At 34.9% G+C, this 24,611-nt stretch overlaps 2 protein-coding genes across 2 annotated transcripts; both read right to left on the bottom strand.

Moving 5' to 3' along the window:
- Positions 1-298: 298 nt before the first annotated feature.
- LOC145597452 (uncharacterized) lies at positions 299-9,575 on the bottom strand. The gene is made up of 9 exons (XM_081653627.1): positions 9,300-9,575; positions 6,033-6,197; positions 4,897-5,278; positions 4,501-4,775; positions 4,246-4,314; positions 4,069-4,125; positions 2,062-2,114; positions 1,887-1,962; positions 299-1,750 (listed from the first exon to the last, which is right to left on the bottom strand). Exons 1-9 carry the CDS (start codon positions 9,341-9,343, stop codon positions 772-774), a joined length of 2,100 nt encoding a protein of 699 aa, XP_081509753.1. The 5' UTR covers positions 9,344-9,575; the 3' UTR covers positions 299-771.
- A 3,597-nt stretch (positions 9,576-13,172) lies between these two features.
- On the bottom strand, positions 13,173-24,560 carry LOC145599187 (uncharacterized). Its single transcript, XM_081655595.1, has 12 exons — positions 24,327-24,560; positions 23,723-23,860; positions 22,630-22,756; positions 22,381-22,502; positions 22,143-22,287; positions 21,367-21,545; positions 19,282-19,525; positions 17,878-17,976; positions 17,560-17,705; positions 17,370-17,474; positions 15,180-15,268; positions 13,173-14,043 (listed from the first exon to the last, which is right to left on the bottom strand). Exons 1-12 carry the CDS (start codon positions 24,393-24,395, stop codon positions 13,497-13,499), a joined length of 2,010 nt encoding a protein of 669 aa, XP_081511721.1. The 5' UTR covers positions 24,396-24,560; the 3' UTR covers positions 13,173-13,496.
- Between the last annotated feature and the right edge of the window lie 51 nt (positions 24,561-24,611).

The raw sequence follows: 24,611 nt of genomic DNA, 5'->3' as shown, positions 1-24,611 counted from the left end.
CCCATTCACCACCTCCTACGAACAGGATTTAGTTTTCACGTTACTAGCTTAAGTTAACACTTGAGCCATTAGCGAAACTAGGAGTATATATATAACAAAGAAAAAATTTGAGCTTATTCTGTCAAAAACAAGTTTTAAAAATTTGAGCTTATTTTGTCTAAAACAAGGCTCTTAGGCTTTATTTGGTTCAATATTTAGTAAATAAATACTACTTATTAGAAGTCTTGGCACATATAAGACTTTTGTATCATCTTTACAAATATTCAAAATCATCAAGTATAATGATGGAAGGCTAGAATTAAAACAAATCTATAGAGTACAAAATGCATTAATTCAGTGTCTTTTGGAACCGAGTTTTACAATCATTTGAACATATGTGAATCAAAAACTAAATACATCATACATAAATGTAGGGAGGAACTGAAGAACAACAAGTATAGGTTTAGTCTAAAAGAGACTCGGTATCAGCATACTACATGAAGTCTTACCACATTTCAACAGCAGCCGCATACAGTATAAGAATGTTACTTTATCCATCAAGGAACTAATTACAAGTTTACCTTCTGCTGACATGTTGCTTCAAACAGACGCTTCTAAAGTTTCGCCTTCCCTCAGATAAAATAACGGGAAGCCATGGTCAACATGAAGCCGATCCTAAATCTAAAGATGATGTGACAAAAGACGTAACTGTAACTATGTACACCAGTCTACACCTTTAGGACATTCACAACAGTTACCACATCAATAAAAAGGATAGATAAGATACCCTCATTAATCAGAATGCTCGTGCAAATCTTCCTCCGACCCTCCATCTACACAACCTAGTCGTTGCTTTTCCTCTGACCCTCCATCTACACAACCTAGTCGTTGCTTGGGAGTAGACTTGACGAGCTGTAAACGGGACATCACATACGCCAAGAGTTCCTCTCGGTGAGAAAATGTGAAATCCAAATGGGCATAATCATATTCATTGTATGATACATCTACTCCAGCTGCTTTCATCAAAGTGTAATACTTTCTGACCATTGATGAACGAATGACCTTATCCTTTCGACCCGCAACCAGATCAACAGGAATGTCAATAAGATCAAAGAATTCCCCCAAATCCACTGGCTCTGGAGATCCATAAACCTGGAAATTAGCATCTGGGTTCCCATAATCAAACATCCTAAACTTGCCAGTTCGCTTCATCTGTGCCATATGAAGAGCAACGTAGAATGATACTCCTGGCATGTCATTCATGTTGTAGTGCGGTAAACCTAGGACCCCAATCCAGTTGGAACTGTCTCCTCCTACAACATAACTCATAAGAGTTTGGACCAAACCGCCAACAGCAGGGTAATTATGGAAGTCACGTGCTAATTTATTCAGCAGCATACGGAAGAATCGTGTAGGTATATAGAAAGCTGGAATGATCTTAACTAAGATGGGGGCCAATAAGAGGAATAGATGTTCAACCACGGTAAACGCAAGGTTTGAATCATCATGAAAACCAGCTGGTGATAATAATATCAGTCTTGAAAGCCTATGCGGTTTCTGTTCAATTCGACGCGTGATTACATACATAAGAATACCGGCTCCTCCTAAGCTGTGGCAGATTGCACACAGATTATATGGTGCCTCATCACTGTTTTCTTCATCAAAGTCAGGGTACCGCAACTTCAATTCAGAAGTTTTCACCTCATGAATTTTCTCTAGCATAGCAGGAATATCCTTAGTGCCATGCTCATTGATAGAATACCGCCAATACCTATTTCATAAATAAACAGTTAGTCTTATCACCGTTGCATCTCAGACTGCAGAATATACTGTAACATGTTTGTTTTGTCTTAGTTGCTAAGTAACAATGGAAATAAGGTTCACGACCGCAGTATAAAAGAACTCACTGTCTTGATGAAATTTTCCTGTCAACATGTTCCCTTGAGACCAAACCACGGAAATTCCCAAGAAATACGTCATAACCTGTTAAACAGACATTTTAATTAGAAGTATAACAGCAATGTTACACCGTAGCATAGGAGGGGGGGGGGGGGGGGATGGGGGGAAGCACATTTAGCATACCTTGATCAAAAGCTGCAAAAGCGGGAGAGCCCACCACTCCATTGGACACCCAACTAAATAAGAAAGAGAAAAAGTTAAAAAGAGGAGCTAGAGGAACTGAAGATGGTATTTTTGTTGCAAAATCAGGGGAGAAAAGTCATGCGAACTACAAAAATTAGCTATGAAACAGTATGCTGGTGAAGGCAATCATAGCCCAAAACGTGTTACCCTATACAAATACACTCTCAAATAGGTATGATCGTTTAAATATCATTTTCAAGCAGTTTTGGTCATCAGAAGAAAAAAAAATAATAATAAAAAGTAATAAAATAAATTAAAAATGAAAGAACAGGACTTTAAAGCGATATAAAGCACACCAGAGTTTCCAGTTTGAAGTAAGTCATTTTTTCATTTGCAATCTAGAAAACTAAACTCTATCCATCCCAATTTAAGTGCCACAAATGAATAAGGCACAAATTAAAAGCACTAGAAGTAACGGAGTGAAGAAGGCCTGAAGGGAGACCTGCAGGGGGTCAAATCGATGTTTATGTGTAATTAATGGGGGGTACATATGTCACTATAAGTTGGACTCCACTTTCCAAATATTGTGAGAAATTAATTGGGACACATTTTGATTGAGTATAAAATAATCACTAGTAAATGTGTGGGTAAATGGAAGCTTAACAAATGGGAAATAAAATTACAGATACGACGTACTTGTATATTTTAAGCAGGTCACAAATCAGCAAAGCGTGATTGTACAAGTAATTGGGCCAGAAGTAAATGGAATTTTGGCACTTAATACGGATGGGAGTAGAGAATAATTATTAGTACATGTGTAAACTGAACTTTACAAAACAGACCAGAAGGTGCAGAATTTGGCCACCTACGCCAAATCTGCTCACTCGCATTCACACAAACATATACCAATCATTAAAACCTTGTTTTAATTGTGTCGAGATGTACATGCCACATTCATGCACAGCGACAGAATTCATGATAACTACTTATATGCTAGATATTCTCAGTGAACAATGAACCAGCATTCCAGCAGTGTAGTAGCAACAGGCGAACAGAATCATATTTAATTTTAATAGAATGCGGAAAGGGCTGAAGTTTTGAGGAGATGCATAAAAAAATCTCGTTTTCCAACAAACAAATTTCATTGCAAATGCCAGCTTCACAGTGACCTCAGCTCTCAGTGTAATTTCCTTTTCCACTATCCTTAATCAGATATGATCCTAACATGTGGTCAAAGAGACAAGAAGGCTTCACTAGTAGAAGGAAAAAAAAAAGGTAAAATAGAAAAACTCTGTTTGACATGGCACAGACTGGATATTAAAAACGCTCATCAGCCAAAAAGTAAGTTAGATCCAGATTTGTAAGGATTCATTGTTCCACGTTTGGGGGGGGGAGGGGGGGGGGGGGGAGGAGGGAGGAGGAGGGAAGAAAACAAAGAGGAAAAACAATGGCAATTCAAAGGCGATATTGCATGCTCTTCTTAACTTAACAAACCCTTAATATACCTCCCCTACAAAAAGTAAGGCAACAATGGTCCATTTGTGACTTTCAATTCCTAACCAAAAACACAAGGGATCACCCAATCCTCTTTGGTTAGTTGGTAACAAATACAAACTCATCCAATATAATAATACTTAACATAGCAAAGGGCTTCAAAATCTCAAACTAACATCTCAACAATTGAATGAAAAAAAACCTGAAGTGACATAGATTGATGAGTGCGGAACAATTGGTGCACCAGGTGGGTGCATATAAACATCTTCACATAAGTAGCTAAGATAGTAAAAGATTTCTTTACTTGTCCCATTTCTCATAATATAGAAACAATTATAGTCAATTTCTGTTTACTGTTAAATCAACCCCAAAACACCATGTCCAATATCATCCAGTAACTTTTCGGAAATTCCAATAAATGGGCAAAGCACAAAGTTTCATCATTAAATTGTAGACTGCTATAATTTATTGTATAATATAAAAAAATTAACAAGAAGGGCAGGGACAGCTCACCCCATAGATGAATCAAGTACTCCATGCTGTAAATAAACCGCCTTCCTAGAATCACGTCTGGAAAAATCATTGCAACCATCAGGATGGTGACATTAAACCACTAAATAATCCAAGAAAAGGAAAAAAAAAAAAAGACATTAGCAAAACAAAAGTTAGGAACTAAGAACAACACCGTACCTTGGAATTCTTTCCAGAAGAAGAATATACCCATCTTCTGTAACCACATGGATAGCTTCATAAGGATACCTACAATGTGCATAGAACCATGAATACTAACTTTTTTTAAGGTAGAAAAAATCAAAAAGTAAGCCTATTGCTTCATGAGTGCGTCCAATATGTAACATAGTTTACAAAAAAAAAAAAAAAAAAAAAAAAAAAACCAAATGCAATAGCTTGAATCTGTCAGCAGAAGCATACAACAGCCATTCTTACCCAAATTCTGTGATGACATCTTGACAAGTCCGCGCATCTGTGTTAAGTGGATGAAATGTTGTTTTCCTCTCAGTAGGAGCCGGTTCATGATCTCCAAGTACAGCTGTAGGGACATCTTCAACAGACTCATGGACATAATTACTGCTACTCCGTTGAGGAAAAATCCATCCAGATATAATTCTAAAAGCCTCTGATGGAGAAAGAATAAAATGCGCAGTCTTGTGGACGGCATCAAAGACAGCTTCTATAACAATTTCAGTAGCTAGATGAAGATCCTGAGAGTTTTTAAAAAAGCAAAATGATAAAAATGCTAAAAGCCACCATTGGCCAAATTTTACTTTACAAAGAACTTGAAGAATGTAAAGATACTAGTTATATAAAAGAAAAAGTGGAGACCTCAATAACTCCTCTTCTGCGGTCCGTAGCACGATGAACAAAATGATCCCTCAGACTAGGCAGCTTTCTAGGAGAATGAATAGGTGAAGGACACTCGGCATGTTGGGACCTATTCCCTCTTAAGATTAGACGGTAGAGCCAAAACGGAAACCCCAACATAAGTGTGAAGGGAAATAAAATCCACGAAAGCATATACCCAATCAATGTCTGATGATTATCATACTCTCTCATATTGCTTGCCCATGAAGCTCGAGAGCTTTCAGATCTAGGTGTTGCAGGTGATGAGTATCCATCATCCTCTTCCCCAGAGGAGTATTCCACACTTGAGGTATCAGAATCCACAGACAGATCATGAATCAACTGGTTGAAGGAAGAAACACCACTGCCATTACAAAGAAAGGTCAAAAGTTAATAACATAGTAAAAACAAAAAGTCACAACGTGTTGCTTAATATCTATTTTTCATAGTCCTCTACTCCTCTTTACTAAAAGAGAGGCACAATTTTTTTTTTCATATTTAGGAGATTCAACTATATTATAGTTACGACACTCAAATTTATGCAGTTTGCACTTCAAGCATAGAATTTACAAATAAATCTGATTCTTTAAAAAAAAAAAAAAAAAAAAAAAAAAAAAAAAAAAAGGGAAAACCGAGAGAGAGAGAACTGAAACAAAACAATAAGGTATGCAATCCTGTATCAATTTAGTAATGGAACATGGCTCACAGACAATAGGCAAACATAGTTCAGAAGCTCCAAACACATTTAACAAGTGCTTTGTATTTACACGAGTAGCATGTCTGTTAAATGAAGATAGAGATCCCTAAGAATATATAACCACATATCTATCTATCTTTATGATCCTCTCTTTTTTCCCTTTGTACCCTACAACCAAACTATAGCATTACTGCATTAAACACTCCTAGAAAATACTATCAGAGGTTTATTAAATAATTTCAAATTATTGCAACAATCACAGTTAATGCCCGTTTTTTTATAAAATCCTTTCAAGGAAGTGCCAAGAAACAACCAATAGTGATAAAAGAAGCATAATTTTGAGGGAGTACAATGAACAGAACAAGCGAACAATCAAACAGAAAGTGCAATAGTTATAGGTTATTGATCAAGTAAATTCTACCTTCCCATCCACCTTGGAAGTCGAGGTCCACGAAAAGTAGGTCTTATCTCAAGACCTTCCAGAATAGAAGCCTTCCCAGGCAAAATGGCTAGCAGAATTGCTGAGATGCTATTTATCAGTTTAACTATATTGTTCAAGGACTCATAGGTAACTGTCTTCACTGACCTGCAGAAATGTTAAAATAAATTATAAATATGCTATCATATATCGAAGAAAAAGATCATCATCTTGAACATCATACGCATCTATGTGCACCCTAATCCCATTCTCATATGAGTAAATTGGACTTTAGCAATCACCAAGTACACTTTTTTTTTAATAATTGTGTGTACTTCTAAAGCAAACCCAAAGATACTAAAGTGAAAGAAGCTCCAACACAATGAATGTAGAAATTGGTTTAATGAGGACAAGCTTTAGCCTTCTTCCTAAGCTTATTTTTAATCATAGAGGGTATGACCCTACTAGGGGAGTAAAACTTGCATCAAGCAAACTCTTGAGTCCCCTATATTAGAATTACAGCATGATCAAATATTAACTGAATTTCCAAGCTTGTACCTATTAGTATTGAATTCAGTTATTTAGATATGCAATGGTACATTTACCTAACCATCACCAATGGCCAACCTCGAATTCAGTTATTTAAGTAACTGACTTTCCTGTATCCATAGACAATTAAAGGGTGTAATCTAGCTTCCTTAGCGGCTATACCTAACTTTCTCCAATGGCTGACCCCAAACTAATTTTCCAAATCAGCAATATTAACTCATTCTCAAGCAGCCTGTATACAATTTAGCTATAGTTTATAATCTGGTAAAGAAGAAGAAGAAGAAGAGGTTGGTTCGATTTATATAGTCCTTACTCCAAAAAAATCTTCATTTATTAAAAAAAAAAATGTTGCAACAGTAAATTTGTAAAAATATTGTTAAAGTTTTGTGGACTTCAAGTAAATTGGCTTAAAATTCTATATTTTTTCGTTTTCTTATTGGTGTGTGTATGATTCACATTGAGTTAGTGGTAATCTGAAAATTGTATTGTTAAAGTTACCAAATGTTACAAATTAGAGCTTATTTTAATTGTTTTCAGTTTTTCACTATTAGGAATTAATTTTCACTGATTTAAACTGACTTTTACTAAATATTGAGTTAGAAGTGAAGAGAACTAGGCCTAAAAATGCAAGAAATACATATTCTGCAGTTCTTTATATACTACAACAACTAATAATTCAAGGCAGAAGTAATTATTTATTTTTTCTTCGGTTCACTAATTAACTCCGTCGGCGGGAAACCAATCCCAAGCCTGTATAAAGGAGAAGGGTTACAGTAGGCCAGTGAAAGCCCAAAATAATTGAGAGTGGAGTGACCTCCTAGGAAGTCTTCGTGTTGGTTCATTTATCCGGCCCCACTCATGGGATTAAGGCGTTCAACCAATCAAGCAAGTTCACTAACCAGCAAATCAGAATTTGGGATCAAGAAGATTCAAGAATTGATATTAAAATTTTGTAAATTAAATCACTTTGAAGTGAACCAAAGACTTCCTAAAGTATCTAGTGAAAACACCAAGGTGTTTGGTTCATGAAATTTTGGTATAAGGTAGAGGTTTAGAATGGCTAAAACTATTGAGAGATTTATAAATTTAATACCCATAACCCTCAAGAATATGGGGTTAAGAAACCAAGGGGAAGGTGGCTTTTGCTCATACCTAACCTTTAGGTATCATAATAAAAGGAAGAAAAAAAAACAATCTGAATCATTTACCAAACACATGGTAGTTTAGTATGATACCATAATGGTTTTATTCCTAATTCCAAACCTATATCAGCTTGTAAATAGACCTGGTTATTGGTCGGGTCGATTGCAGGTCGGGCTAAAAAGGGTCACATTTTATTAGGTCAATAGCAAGTCAAGCCAATGCAGATCACGAGTTGATAATGGGCGGACCAACAAAATATCAATCAAAATAAATATTTGACAAAGCCATTATTAAGTTTATATGAATACAAATATCTATGTAATTATTTTTACATTATTTTTTTTAATTTTTTTTTTTCTCTTAAATTGGAAAAACATTTTAGCCATATACTGACCCTACCTAATAAGGTCCCTATCCATTACATGCTTTGTCCATTAATAGCCCTTTAAGCATGACCCTATTATTATCATTGGGCTACCCTAGTAGATAACCAGTATACTTGTAAACCAAATGCCCCCAATGTCACTCAGGTCAATATCACAGCAATAAGCAATTTGAAACACAAATGGACTACAAACTAGTGGACGTGTGAAGAAACTTTATTGGAAAGATTATAAGGTAACATTGTTTGGTAACTTCAAAAGAGCTCCACAAAACTCATCCTAATCATGAATCCTCATCAATCCCAAAAAAAACAAAATCAATTGGCACCACAAACAAAATGAATCATGTAATTCCAACATCGAACAATCAAGTTCATTTTCCTATAGCAGCAAAAAGTTCATTCACCACCACTTCGAAGCCACTTTCCCTTAAGAACTCATTGAAAGAGGTCTTCCTAAAAAGTTCTTGAAACGTTTTGGCAACCTCAAATCATCAATTGTTATATACATATTAGTTATAGAGGCTTTTATAAGCATGGATAACAACACAGAAATGGATATCACTTTTGACAGTACCCACGCAACGCGATAATCAACCTCAACTAACCCTTCAACATGTGATAAACACCTTCAACTACCCCCGTACTACTCGATAAACACCTTCAACTACCCACATACCACTCAATAAACATGTTCAACTCGTACAACTCAATAAAGCAACTTCAACAGCAACAATGCCACTAAACTATTGCTTCACAACAAGCTCTACAACTCGGCTGTGCTCCTAGTAGAAGTTTCACGGGTAATCATCATTCCATAATTTTAATCGCTCCACAAAATCATACTTAACATTTCTTATGCCAACATTTCTAGCTCAACATCATATTAAGATGGTCGCAATCAACTTCATTACAGTTAACACAATATTAGACAAAAACCCCACAAATCACTCATTAATTCAAGCCGAAACTCGTCAAATTACTCTGCAATAACAGCAAAAAATGCACAAATAACTGAAAAAATTACGAAAATAACTGAAACAATCATGATTTTCCCTCAACATCCACAACATACCCAGATGAAATCATACCCAAAAAAAAATTCCAACTCAACCCAATAAAATTAACACCAAAAATCAAATAAAAACAGCTTAAAATCAAATACCAACAAAATCAGAAATTAAAAATCGACTTACTCCTTGGTAATTGCAATGGCGTTATCCACGATTCGCTGCATCATCCACCAGCGGAAATTAAAACACGCTCAAAATCAAAACAAAAACCCCAATTGAGAAATTAAGGAATCGAATTGAGAAATTCCAAAAGGAATAACGAAGAATGAAGAGAATCTTGTAGCAGGGAGGAATCTAAAAGAGGAGAGAGAAAAGCGTGGGTAAAAAAACTAAAAAGAGGGGCGACGAAATTGAGAAAGATTATAACAGCGCCGATTCTATGCGTACATAACTGAAAACACACGGATTTTTTGAGGTAAATATTTTAAATAAGTAAAATGAGGAGTATTGTAGTACAGTATTGTGTATAAAACGAGTAAAATTTAATTTTTAATTTTGGCGTGTCGATTTGTCATTTTATTTGTGGGTCGGCAGGACACGTGGGAATGTGTTTGCTCCTAAATAATGTTGCGTGTCTTATTGTTAACAACCACTCGAAATTCGCAACTTATAAATCTAATCTTAGGATAAATACGTATGGTTATACGGTGATCCCCATTATGGCCATATTCTCTTGATCTACTGTACTACTCTCTAAAAATTATTTTGTTCTACACCGTGTGGCAAGCAGAGCCTGACGACTGACCGAGTAACTTTGACTTCAACGTATGATCAACCGAAAATTTAAAATAGATATTAGCGTGTTTTCTGGGTGGCTGGTCACACCGTATGTTTGGCTGACACACACTAAAACATTGTCCTGATAACCCTTGATCGAATAACCCAACATTAATTGGATAGCCCATGACCGACCGAGTAACTCCTAAATAAATAACATAATAAATGAACTGAACTGAGTAGAGCTGAAATGAATTGTTTATGAGAGAAGGAAATTAAAAACTAAACTGAACTAATTGGAGTTGAACTGAACAGAACTGAAATTAAGCTGAAGAAAACATGCCCTAAATCTGCTGAAATCTTTTATGCTTTACTGAAATCTACTCTATTTTGATAAAGCTCAAAAGAACACGGTGTATGTCTCAAACAAAGATATGGTGTGATTCATGTTAATGAGTAAGACCCCAATTATATTTTTTTGCTCTTGCTATGTTGCAATTTGCTATGTTTTACTCTTCTCTACACTGCACTTACGTAAAAAAAAAATAAAAAAAAAAACCGTATTTAATAGTTGATAATAAACAATTTCTCCTCTATTTCGTAATAATCGCAATAGGAGAGGGTGCTCAAAGTTTTAGAAAAATTATAGGGATGATGATCAAAATAAAAAATTTATAAAAGTTCCTCCCGTTTTTTATTAGAAGCATCACTTTTTGAAAATAAAAGTTGTAATTTAGATGCATCAGTTTCCTCTCTCTCTCTCTCTCCCCCTCCTATCACATGACCCCTTTTATTTATTCCTTTCTGTCTTCCCTGTTATAATGTTTCATTAGATAGTCTTCTAACAATTTGTGTAGGAGCAATCCCACATAGAAATTTTAGAGAAGTTTGTGTTGCTTTATAATGTTGTGTACTTTTAATGATGTCGACATCATAATTATTTGTTTGTTTCCCACATTGACGAAATAAAATGTACTTGTAATGTTTATGTTACTTGAATCATTTTATTTTGTAAATTACGGAGTCCCACATGGATAGTTTAGTTTGGTTTTTAGATGTATATAATGCTTGCATTACTCTATGTGTTTAAAAATAGAGAAAAGATTGTGCATAAGCTTAATGTTGATATATGTATTATTTATATCAAAAACACTTTGCACGAGCGCGCCACGGTCTGTAATTGACAGATGTGCAAATTTAGTGGGGGCTAATAATACTTTAAGGACAGTGATTCTTCGTGTCCCTTTGATTATTTTCCTAACATTCCCTTTACTCCAAAAAATCGCATATGTGTCCTCAATTACAAAAGTAATGCAACAAAAACAATGAAGAAAATATAAAATATTGTTAACAGTAAAAATAAGTTCAGTTTAGTAAAATTCAATTTTCTTAAAGAAGAATTATAGTAGAAAATCACTAAAAATAATTTCAGTTCAGCAAAAATAATTTAAGTTCAGTAAAATTAATTTAAGTTCAGTAAAAATAATTTCAGTTCAGCAAAATTAAGGTGAAGAGAACGGGGCCTAAGTAGGGTTGGTAGGAGAGAAATAATAAAATAGTGGTGAGTCTTTATCAAAAAAAAGACGTGTTATAATTATTGCATGACAAATGAAATATTATGTTAGTATGAAACGGATGGAGCATTAATTATCAACTAATACACTATATACACTAATAATTATCACTCCATATTGCTTCTTGATACATTGATGCATGCGTTGTCACACACTTCAATTCAGTCAGAAACCTATGAGAAGATTGCGGTTAAGTATTGGCGCATAGATGCTATTTACATGTTAACATGTAAATAGCAGCTACAAGACAAAAGCAGCTACAAGACAAAAGAATATTTCTTTCTTTTTAGTGGTACAAATATAGTACCCTTGTTACCTGTAATGGTTATAAATAGTACTATTAAAACAACCTATACTCTAATAGTATAAGTTACATGTATAATAGTATATTAAAAATACCACGGTAAGTATATTGGTACATTAAAAGTACCACTGGAACAATAAAAACTCAAAAAAAATTATGTGAATTTACCAGTTAACCCTCCTATATACATTCCAAATTAATAGCAGCTATGCGCCTAGTTGCACTCGAAGATTGCTACCTAACCATACAAATGTTTTACTCCGTACGTAAATGGATCATCACAGGCCCACATACACACAAAAGCACTTAATCAACAACGTCAATTAGTCTAAGGTGTGTGCAACAGCGTAAAAAAATCAACACTACGCTCTTGTAACATTCAGTATAAAATATGAACATTTAGTAAAAAAATATGAACATGATAAAAAATGAACATTTAATAATTAAAAACGAACACGTAAAAAAAATGAACATTTAATACTTATAATGCATATGTTTTATAATCATAGTATTTTTTATTACTTCAAATTTTTATGTTCATAATTAAATGCATTATATTCATAATAATATTTTATATGTTCATATATAATTTCAAATATTCATAATGTAAATATATAGTGTTATTCATGAAATATTAATTAAATATGTTTATGCATATGTTGTCTTTCTTAAATATTTATGTTCATATTTTTTTACGTATATGTTCACCTTTTAAATGCTTATATCCACTTTAAGAAAACCAATGCTTACGTTCATATTTTGAAATGTTATGTTCACTTTCTGAAATGCATAAGTTCATATTTTTTATGCCTATGTTCACTTTCTGAAAAGGTAATGTTCACATTTAATGGAACCTATGCATATGTTCATATTTTGCATGATTATGTTCACTGATAAAAAAAAATGCAGAAAATCAGATAAAATTCAATTCATTAGAATTAAGAAAATCATATACAACCTCCGTTAACATTTAGTTGCAACTTTGGAATATTTTATGTCTCTCAAATAATACCCCAAAATTGCAACTAAATGTTGACGGAGGTAGTATAACCTAATCCATTGAAGTTAATTACAAAGTCACCACATAAGAAATTGAAAATCACATATTTTTATGCCTATGTTCACTTTCTGAAAAACTAATGTTCATATTTTTTATGCCTATATTCACTTTCTAAAAAGCTAATGTTCATATTGTGCTGTTGTTACACCTATTTCTAGGTGCACAAGAATATGCGCAACCACATCGAGGCTACGGTCTACCAAAGTACCAAATAACAAATATGCAAATAATCCTAACATACTACCAACATACTTTATTATAACAGCATCAATCATAAATAACCTTCGACTCATACATGATTCTTTTTGTTTTACCTATTTCACAAGTGCGTACAATTCTAATGCATAATTTTGCCCAGTTTTTGGATTAGTGTGAAAAAGGAATATATTTACCAGAACTCGAATTCCGTTCAAGTGAAATTCCATCATCATATAGGGACAAATAATTGTCCAAGAATGCAGTTCAGCCATAAGATTTACACCTACCTTTTATCAGATTGAAGGAGGACAAGAAAGATGAGTATTATGGACATTAGAGAGATAAAATCTCGTCTCGAGAGAGAGTAGTACAAAAGGAGCTATCAATGACCTTCACTTCTACACTTGTCTAAGACGATATGATGCAAAGTTTATTCTAAATCGGTCTTCCACCAAATGGTGTTATTCTCACCTATATTTCCTTTTCAATCTTTGAAAAGTCGGCTTAATCAGGTTGCTGGGGGCAGTTGAACCTTGATCTGCAGCATCAATGTCTATTATAGAATGATGCTTCTCTGTTGTTCCATTTCCATTCGAAGCCAAGCCACTCAGTATCTTATTAGTATTAGCCTTACTGTTGATCTGTCTAGGGTTGCCCAGCCTTTCTAGTATGATTGAAGTTCTTGTGTCCAGTGGTTTATGAATTGCTGGTGCAGATGTTCTTGCCTTCTCTAAATTGGGTTCTAAAAGCTCTGAGTCCATTCTCGGAATACCACCAACAATTAGCTGCTCCCATTCTTTTGTAAGACGTGAGATATCCTTGTCATCTTCAATACCCTGATCAGATGTACAAGTTTGCACTGCCACAGCTGCGATGTCTTTCCCTGATGAAACTACAACTTCTCCCTCTGGCGGAGCTGCAACATTTCTCGCTACACTAGGTTGCAATGAGATTGCTACATCATCAATGCAGGTAGGAATTAAGGGTGTAGTTGAAATTTCTGGGGCTACCAGCCTGCAAAGATAAGGCCACAGCTATTTTCAAAAATGGGAACAAAGATCAGACAATTTTGAAATTACAGATTGTTACAAACCGTACCACTAATTAAATGTAAGAAAATGAAAGGAGCACGAATGTGTGAAATTCATGCTAAGGCAGTTAGGCATCTAAAGGCACTGCAAATCTCATCTCTCTAACAAACAAAACAGTACAAGCGTAGGCTGCTATAGCATATAACAAGATCTTTAATTTGACAGCAACATTAAAGCAGAATGCAAATGCATAATATGAAGACACTGACTGGATATACATTTCCGCATGTGAAGAGTTCCACATTCAGCAATGACATTGATATTTGATCCTTATCCTTTGGAGGTGGTTGTTAAAAACAAGCCAACCTTCTAGGAATTTCTCATATAATAGGATAAATTTCGAGCTAGTCTAAACATAGAATTTTTCTCCTGAATCAACTATGTCCATGAAATTTCGGTTAGAATCATCTGTCCTGAATCAAGAAAATTTATGTGCTCCGCCTGATAGGTTCTATTATCTGATAGGGATAATGCTAGCCAAAATATGTGAAACACAAATTACCTATAAAAGATTAACTAAGTAAAAAGACAAAATGCATCCAGATTAGGGAGCAGCAGATAGAAGGTTCCATATAAGAAAATTGAAACCAGATGAGAGCCTAACATATTGTATAAAAACAGCCCCAGCATGCATCCCGAAAGTTTAAACAGATAAAAAGCATAAAAACTAAACTGCTTTCCCATCCAAGGCTTAAGAATATGCATAAAAATTGAATACCCATAGAAACTCAATACAAGCAAGATCAGGTGAGGCCGTGAGGGTAACATATATTTTAAAAAAAAAATGTACTTCGTATATAATAACAGGCATCAGCAGCAACAGCCAATGTGGATGCTGCTGCTGGAGGGATTCCGTGAGGGCGTGAGGAATCTGAGGATAAGATGTATGTGACAATGAGTATCAAGGTGAACTGAGGGGTCTGTGCATAAAGATATATCAAGGTGCAGGCTTATATCGCAAAAAGACAACCATACAAGCTGCTAGATGGCTGCAGGCTTATATCGCATAAAGACAACCTTACAAGCTGCTAGATGGTTGATTTCACAAGTAAAATTTACCCAAGCCGTAAATTCTCTTCAACAACTTGGTTGAGTTTTTGATGAAAACACCCACAATGTTGCACTGGATTGTAGTCTTTAAGTTCCACCTGGAAGTAGGGACGGATCCAAAAAAGTTAAAAATGAGTGGCGATCAAGAGAAAAAACAAATAATGTGAATTTTCTCTAGTTCCAAGGTAGGTTAAGTATATTGGTACATGTAATGTGAACAACAAAAAATCAACATCCTAAATTGTACACAACCAACCACAACATTGAATATACTGTTCAAACATGGGGATAGGTAAAGTAAAGAATAAAAGTATTCTCTTCTTACCTTAAACTTTTGCCTTTTGGTGGAGAAGAAGATAGATAATATCATCATCTAAGTGATGTAACAGTAATTTCATATCAGATACTCCGTTGCTTTCTAAAGAGTTGATCATATACATTCAGGAAAATGTTATTCATGTACAACAATGTATTAAAGAACCCAAGGTGTACTAAGGGTAAGAGGTTCCTGCTGCACCTAGGAATGCCTCACTTCAATGACTGCCTCGCTTCGGTGTGCCTCACTGAAGAGAGGCACACTTAATATATATATATATAAGGAAAAATAAAGAGTAAAAAATAAAGATGTGCAACTCACACCCCTCAGGTGCACCTGTTCGAATGTGTTTCACATAACTAAGAAAAAAATGCAGAACCCCATTTTCCTAACGCCTCAGCACTTAGGCACACTTTTTGAAAACACTGGCCAAGAAAGTACCAGGTCGCTATATTTTTTCTCAAAATTATCCATAGACCTATTCTTTATCTTGCAAAATCACATTTTCATCTCACCACCACACATTACCAATTGCATTGCATAACTAAACATTGCATGTTTAGTTTAAAGACTAAACAGAATTGCTAAAGCTTATGTTGCAAGTAAATTAGGAATGACAAAGAACGAAGAATTTAGAGAAAGGTATCAAGAACCAAGGAGGGCCTTCAAGGTGCCTTGATCAAGGGAGGTACAAAGCACAGAACAAGTTTGGAAAACCCTCTCAGGAAGATTCCTGGGCACACCTGTTCACTGGAAGCAACTAAGCAAATTTGCTGAAGGACATGAACATTTATTTCATTTCTCCCATGCGTAAAGGCAATAACCCTATCATCTAAATGCAGGGAAAATCAAATGGGAGCCAGAAAAGTGAAAGGTGGTGATTAGCCTGTTGAGGTGGATCTATGGGGATGCTCCATCTGATTTAAACCTTTATATCTCCTTGCGATGGAATGCATGTTATGGAACCATGTAGCTAACCTCCATATGTTTTTACATAATGAAGGTTAAAACATATTGAAAGTTGCAAATATGGTTAGAAAGGAATAAAATTCTTAATGTGGTTGAATCAAGAATTCTTGCTGATATCAGGACTAAAATAAAATATATGATCTTAGACTAACACGAGTAACATCTCTAGAGGTGCTAAGTGTTTCCCAATACACAATTTGGTTGAAGGAGCTTAGCCTTGTTATACTTCATTAAGGGTCTGATAATCAAAGACCAATTAAGTACAGTATATCACAACCTGACTAGTTTCCTTGCTAGTAAAACCTTTAACAAGCTTTCTATTGTTGACATTAAGATAGAAGAGAAGCTATGAGTTAAAATATACAAAGTAGCCAATTATATTACATTATTTTAATTCAGATTCACTCTAGATTAGAAGTACCTTGTATTAATTTTATATAGGCTATAATTAGCCACTTTATTACAGCTAGCATAGTTTGAGAGAATAAAATAAAATAACAGAGATCTAATATAGATTTTAATTTCCAAAAGCTGTCTTTCTTCTTTATTGTTGAGTTTAGGAAGCTTGGTGTGGCTAGTACCAGTATGGGAGGAAGAGTCAAAGATTCAAAGAGAGAGATTTATGTGGCAAGTGAATCCTTATTTCTCGGTGTTGCTAATACCAGTATGGAGATATATTCAAACATAGTGTATCAAATTTCATATGGCATTAAATTCCTTTTTTCTTGCATGGTTAAGTAGTCTTAGACTCCTAGTGTTGAGTGTTGACTATTATGTGATTCCTCTATGGAGTATACACGACTTACTTCTGGGTTCAGCCATTCAGCTAGAGTTAACAGTTCTTTTATCATTGGAAAAAAGCTAATATCTGATGATCATAGTGCATCAAAATTACAAGTATAGACCAAACTTACCTCCATTAGACACTGTTGAATGCAACGATCAATCTCCTTAGTAATTGAAGAGTCATCTATATTTGCATCAGGAAAGGGCAAGATTTCCTCAGCTCCTGCAAGCCTCTGCAATAGAGAAGATGTAGGCTGATATGCAGAAGAACGAAAATTCGAAGCCAATGATATTGGAATTTAAGAAACGGATCTTTACCCTGAGCAGCATCGGTCCACTTTCAGATGGTTGAAGAATGTAATAGTACATACATGCAGTTTCTCTCATTTTCTCTAAATTGCAGACTGACCAGCATATTAGACCCTGATCCATTGAGTGAAGTGCATGACACAGCCCCTGGAAAACTACCAATCACAATCCCATTTAGGGGAAGAAGGCACCTTCGATTATAAAACACCTCCAATAAGATACTGAATAGGAATTAACACACAAATGTAATATGGAGACTTCAAGATGCATTTTGACAATGGAAGTAATTTGCAAAAGATGAAGTGAGACTGTTGCTAGCATACGCACGCCTACTATTCATCTCGCCCAAATCGCTATCTTCGGGAACAGTATCAGTTTCCTGAGCAACTGATGGGAAGACAAAGTAAGGTCTTCCAACTACCACACCTGTCAAGTTATGTATACCATCAAATCATCAATAAAGAAAGGTACATCAATTGCAAAACCTAAGATAGAAGAAGGCATTGCAGCATGATTCCTGAATCTCATTATGTATATTGCAACTCGGATAGCCAAACTAAAGAAAGCTGCTTGTCACAATAATTAATAACACCACTGAAATTTAAAGATATACAAGTCTCCCTGAGTCAGTGGACACATCACAATGTGCAATGATAATAACAGGCGATCTCAACAATATACAAACCAAAACTCTATTTATAAGAGAGGCATTCCAACGTATAAGTAAGTCCAAATAGATAAGTTCAGCAGAAGAAATTATTTATATTACAGGTTACTACTTTCCGCCAATTAATGTCAATGCATTTCTGCTGGCAATTTGAAGCACCAAATTTCTTCCCTCCATATATCTGATATCAACAAACCAAAAATGAAACCTAAAGCAAGCAGATATTTGACATATTTCATGCTTAGAGTCTTTTAATTATGAATTTTTCAATATTCCAACTGCAAAATGAAGTTACCGTTTTAGGTTCTTTAACTGTCTTCGAACATAACCCCCCCCCCCCCCCCCCCCCAAAAAAAAAAAAAAAAAAAAAAAACCCTCTTGGGGGGGAAGGAACAAAGAGATTGGCTGCCCCTGCCCTTAGGAAATGGGATTTTCAAAATCATAAGCAACATGGCATTTCTATTGCACAATGATGTTAAAAATTCCTAATTTCTCAAAAACCAAATACCTCGTATATAACATAAAAAAACAAATGCCATCTGAGCAAGCATCAGACATGAGATATCATCAATTGATAAGTTTGTTCACCAGTTCCATTGATCTTAGGCTGTAACAGGTCACTTATAAGTTGCAAGGAATTTTGCAAAAATGTTAAGGTCACTTGCTATTCAAGTTGGAAGCATATTTATTGCTAGAGAGATATTTTCACACAGCTTCTTTACTTATATACCTGAAGAAGGGACAGCGATTTGATTATGAACAAACGGCCAAAAACGGAAAAGATATGGAAGCATACCACAAAAAAAAGGTTTACATATGCCTGGAGAATTATAGTTTAGTAATTTCAACCTGCTACATTTCCTTTACCAAAGATGGAATGAAAACAGAGTGCATAATGTATCAAGAACTGGTCTCTAGATCTTATTTGCTCTCTTACGGAAGATATTTCTTAGTCTAGCTCAGTAAAGTGTAAATAGTTACTTTCAATCAAACAAGATCAGATTTTGAAACGACTAGGATGAATCAGAGTTCTAATAACATAATTAACCAGGCGTCACACTTACCTTCATTCAGGGAAGCCAAACTAGTCCTCTCAATAACATTTAAATTAACAACAGAGGGAACTTGACAGAGATTCTTCCAGCACCGCCATGACATGTCAGCCAGTAAGCCATTATCACCAACAGTCATAGAGCTATTATCAGCATCATCTGGTTCCACATCATGATTTTTGTCATGGTACAACGGACATTCCTTGAACACGGAACTATTTCTATCGTCCCTTCGGATATCATGACACCTATGTGTCTACAAATCATAAAAAAATTAATAAAATTACCATCACATGCTAGTACAATGGACAAGTTCATTGTATGCAGAAAAACTTTATATCAGCTATCGTGGGTTGTATTGAGAAAACATATATAACAACAACAACAACAATAACAACACCAAAGCCTTAGTCCCAAAATGATTTAGGGTCGGCCAACATGAATCGTCACAAGAAACCGTGCCATATAAAAAGGGATATAACAAGATAATCTGTTGAATGAGTTTGAAAAAAGGTGAGTAAATTGATAAAAAGAAAGAGCATCCAAGAGACCAAGAAAGATAAAGGGAAAGGGAGTTTTAAAAGTGAACGAAAAATAAAATTCAAGAAAGTTTTAAAGAGGTGGTTAAAACGTTTTGAGTAAAAAACAAAGGTTGAGAAAAGTTTAGCAAAAGAAGTCAAAACAGTTCATAAAACAGTAAAGGGATAAATTAATAAAGTAAATACTAAGATAAATTTAAATAGTATATATACATTTATGAAACATCGTTGACGTGCCTTATGCAACACCAATCCAACACCATATTTTCCTCAATCCCAAAGCACTCATGTCACTCTCAATTACCCTCTTCCAAGTTTTCTTAGGTCTTCTCCTAGACTCCTACCTCTCGCGATCCCAACACTTAGCAATTCTTCAAGCCTCCTTACTGGAGCGTCACTTGGTCTTCTTCCTACATTCAATCGATGTAACCCCTACTTTCTTCCTAATTATCTCATTTCTCAATTGATCCTATACTACAATATGTCAAGAAAACATATACTATACAGTGTCACTCCAACACTATATTTTACTCGATTCCCAAAGCATTCATGTCACTCTCAATTACCCTCTTCCAAGTTTTCTTAGGTCTTCCCCTACCTCTCGCGATTCCAATGCTTTGCAATTCTTCAGCCTTCATACTAGAGCGTCACTTGGGTCTTCTTCTTACATTCAATAGATGAAACCCTTGCTTTGGTTCTAATTATCTCATTTCTCAACCAATCATATACTATAATATGACAAGAAAACATATACTATACAATGTCTTTCAATGAATGTCCATGTACTACTGACATGTGGATGGGAACCCTCGATAATGCCTCCTCACAATCAAAATGCTAAGAATTTCATGTGGGAAAAAGAAGTTTTTGCTTCCCTTAGTAGTATGTGTTCCATGAAACCTTTTTCATGATAGGAATGTTTCTTGATTACTTAATTAATTTAATGGTAGCGAGTGGGGCTCTAAGCTTCTCTTTGGGCTCACGTTCAGGGGGACATTCACTAACTCGTCAATAACAGATGTGTTACGAAATTGGAGTTCCCTTCCCTTTCTTTCTTTTTTTTTTTTTTTTTTTTTTTTTTTTTTTTTTTTTGTGTGTGTGTGGGGGTTGAGGGGGGGGGGGGGGGGGGGGGGGGAGGGGGGGAGGGGGGGGGGGGGGGGAGGAGGGATTTTACTATATTCTTTCGATGATGTTTTGAATCTATTCTACCAATTCTTTTTTCGGTAACTTAAATGTTGTAACTAGCACTACTCTTTAGTCTTTACTTTATTATATAGTCTCTCTCCTGCTTCTTGACTACTCAAAATGGGTGGACTTATTATTCATTCAAAAATTAAGCTATTGTCTCTCTTCTACTGACATCGGTTAGTTAGACAAATCATTGATATCTTTAATAAAGTAGCCCAAGAGAAATGGTTACCAAAAAATCGGAAGGAGTAGAAGTTAGGTAATATACCCACAAGCAAAATGGGAGTCCAAACTCTATACATGTGCACATTTTGAACTTTCATCATGGATTCTATATTTTAATGTCTTGTCCCTAAAGTTTAATATGTACCTCACAAAGATTGAACCCATCCATTATCTGATTTATGGAACCACACAATCTGCAACATATTCGGTTAACAGAACCAGCAATGCTTTTCTGGAAAAGAAAATTAGCCTCCAAAAATTCTTCTGTGTTCTCCGTCAACTCTCTAAGCCATCTTTTTGCCAGGCCGTTAAATACCTGTCCATCTGCAGTTCTCCACTTGATAAGGTAGAGTATAACAAACTATATGCACCAAAGATCATGGATGCTTTTCAACAGTGCAAAATCATGCAATAACGTATTCTCAAGATAAGATTGCCAGATACATAAGTCAGGTCACTGACATCACTGCCAGAACTAGTACTAAGAAGACATTTCTAATGAAACTGGCAAAATGCGATATTTGTGATCGAAAATCCACCTTTGAAGGGAAGTGGATAGTAGATAGAGATTTTTTATTATTTGTTTCTTTTATGCTTCGGAGTTGAGGGTATTAGCAAGACCATAAACTCTCTAAATCCTAGGTTGACCCAGCCTAAGAACACCACGCTTCATCATTCAACTAGAGAATTCATTTAGTTCACCTAAAGATCGAGGAACTTAAGTATGAAATGTCGGTAACTAGGTACACGGAGATACATATGTGGTAAAAAAACTGTCTAAAAGCCATGAAGCTGCTTTGGAAAACAAAGATAAAGAGTTGAAATTATATAATAGAGAGCACCAATGGGGTGAAAATTACTGATAAACTAAAGTACTAAACCATCAAATCACCATCTCAAAGGCAAAGTGCAACAGCTCACCTGGAAGATATGCATTAAATGAGCAATTTTCAAGATCGCATATTTGTCCTCTAAATTTGTTAATACTTTCTGTGATGTCACTGAGTTGGCTTGACTTTTGCTCAAGGAACAAAAATTCCACAGATATGCATCTGTCGGCAGCATCCTGTCAAGAGTATACAACGATGGTTTTCAAATGGAAAGAATTGACTATCTGCAAGAGAGATTGAATCTTTCTAGGTTACCAATCACATTTTACCATGAGAGTCTTTTTAGCATTATTATCCAGATTTCCTAGTAAACATGAGCTGATAAAAATTAATTTCTTCTCTGAATCTTTGCCTCCAGCAGAGTTCAACACTTCATCACTAACAATAAAGTCTGCACATTTCACCAAATAGCAATAGACAAATATATAAGAAAAAATTGAGTACAGTTGAGGGAATATGACTGATGTAGGTGGAGAGAGACAGAGACAGAGAGAGAGAGAGAGAGGAGGGGGACTTACTTAAAATGTTTGATCCAGAATCTTCAAATAAGGGAGGTGAATAGGAATCAGAGGGCAAGTGGTTGACCGCATAATGGAAATCACGAAGACTGAAGCTACTTCCCCGGGGAGAGTACACAACTTTATGCTGCTCATACAAACAGAAACATACTCATTTCAAACACATGTTCACACGTCTGGGCACTATATTATTAAGCAGTAGGTGATTAGGGTACAGTAACAACTTTAAATGAGACACATTCAAGATAATTATTCTGTGTGATACTCATGTGTTAGACACTGTTCATAATTCTTAATTCAACCATTTAATGGATTGTCAGATGGCAAACAACCTACATAAATCCCAATTTCCCAACTCACAATACGAAGTTGTCAAAGTATATATATGTATAAAAAAAATAAAAAAAAATAAAAAAATCTAGCTTCTCACAACGTTGCAAAAGTAGTCGTTTTAACCATGTTACTAAGATGTAGCACTGTATTGAAGCTAACATCACACTTTATATCAGAAAATTACAATATCTGAAAGCTCACTTTTGAAGACATTTGATCATACACTATTATAGCACAATGAATGAAACAAAAAGAGGTAACAACTTAATGATAGATAAATGCCAATTGCTAGTTTGCAACTATGCTATGTGGAAATCTTAAACACGTTGCTTTAAAATCACTTCTTATTGTAAAACAGCTTTCACATAAAGCAAAGAAAGACAGTAATAATTTATAATTACAAAGCATCATATAATCACGGCAAAATAGCAAAACAATTTTTTTAACATAATATTTACAAAAATTCATCCTGAAATTTGCCAATCAAACAAAATACACTATACAATCTTAAATGAGACATGAATCAAGCCAAACACTGATAGCACGCAGTCCAATGCTACTCAATGTAATGTAAAATCCTTGTTTATGAACTTGATTAATGGAGTAATTCACTACTTTTGAAACAGACATCACATTGATCAAAACTTACCAAAAATTTATAAGAAAAACCCTAACATCCGGAAAAAAAAAAAATTAAAAATAAAAATAAAAATAAAAAATAAAAAAAAATAAATAACAAGCATCATAATTCATAATGTACCTCATCAGAAGAAGAAGCAGCAGAACGTTGCAAGTAACACAAGCCAATGCGATCTTCAAGCGAGGAATCAAATTTACGACGCTTCAATTTGGACGTTGGAGCAGAAAAAGCATACAAATTCGCCAGCTCTAACAAGCACTGATTCACAAACACATCAAAATTTCAACATCAGCAACAATTGTCAAAAAAAAAAAAAATTTAAATCACAAAATCATCAAAATTAAACATAAACAAATTTTACAGAGATGAAGTAAATTAACGATGCATAAAACACAGAATCACGAACACATCAAACATTGAACATCAGCAAAAATAAAATTGAAATAAATCACAAAATCATCGAAATTAAACATAATCAAACTTAACAGGAAATGAAGTAAATTAACGATGCAAATAAAAACTGATTTAAGAGCATATCAAATATTGAACATACATCAGCAAAATTTGAATTGAAACAAATCACAAAATCATCGAAATTAAGCATAATCAAAACTCAAAAGAAACGAAGCAAAGAAACAATGCAAAACATTTGAAGAGGAAAATAATAATTCGAATTGGAAAAGGATGAATTAAGGAGTAATGAAGAGGAGAGAGAAAGCTTAACCTGCTTCAGCTGTGATAGTAATGGAGGAGGGAGAGTTCGCAAATCGAGAGCGAAAAATAGCAGCGCCATTTTTGGAAAGAAGTGAGTTCTCTGAATTTTATTGTAACTTGTAAGAAATGATGATTAATTTCGTAGTCTAGGGTTTAAATAGCACAATTTAGTCGGAGATCAAATTTATGCATAAAAGCGCGCCAATGGAAATTAATGTGGTGGTGGCAACGGCATACGGGTAGCCACAATTTGTTATGGTGGTGGTTGGCATACGGCCTGAATTTTTTTTTTATT

This window comes from Chenopodium album, chromosome 20, assembly GCF_948465745.1.
Source record: "Chenopodium album chromosome 20, dcCheAlbu1.1, whole genome shotgun sequence".
In the NCBI taxonomy this organism is placed as follows: Eukaryota; Viridiplantae; Streptophyta; class Magnoliopsida; order Caryophyllales; family Amaranthaceae; genus Chenopodium; species Chenopodium album.
Note: the sequence above shows the minus strand (reverse complement) of the source record. Positions and strands in the feature narration are given on the sequence as shown.

Excerpts from the sequence above, each read along its gene's own strand:
- LOC145597452 (XM_081653627.1), bottom strand. The coding sequence starts at position 9,343 with ATGATGCAGCGAATCGTGGATAACGCCATTGCAATTACCAAGGA. Across the intron at positions 4,126-4,245 it reads CTTCTGGAAAGAATTCCAAG|ACGTGATTCTAGGAAGGCGG; the intron begins GTACGGTGTTGT and ends TGATTTTTCCAG. Across the intron at positions 2,115-4,068 it reads GTACTTGATTCATCTATGGG|TTGGGTGTCCAATGGAGTGG; the intron begins GTGAGCTGTCCC and ends TTTCTTATTTAG.
- LOC145599187 (XM_081655595.1), bottom strand. The coding sequence starts at position 24,395 with ATGGCGCTGCTATTTTTCGCTCTCGATTTGCGAACTCTCCCTCCTCCA. Across the intron at positions 23,861-24,326 it reads TACTATCACAGCTGAAGCAG|TGCTTGTTAGAGCTGGCGAA; the intron begins GTTAAGCTTTCT and ends TTTGTGAATCAG. Across the intron at positions 19,526-21,366 it reads ATGGGTTCAATCTTTGTGAG|ACACATAGGTGTCATGATAT; the intron begins GTACATATTAAA and ends TATGATTTGTAG.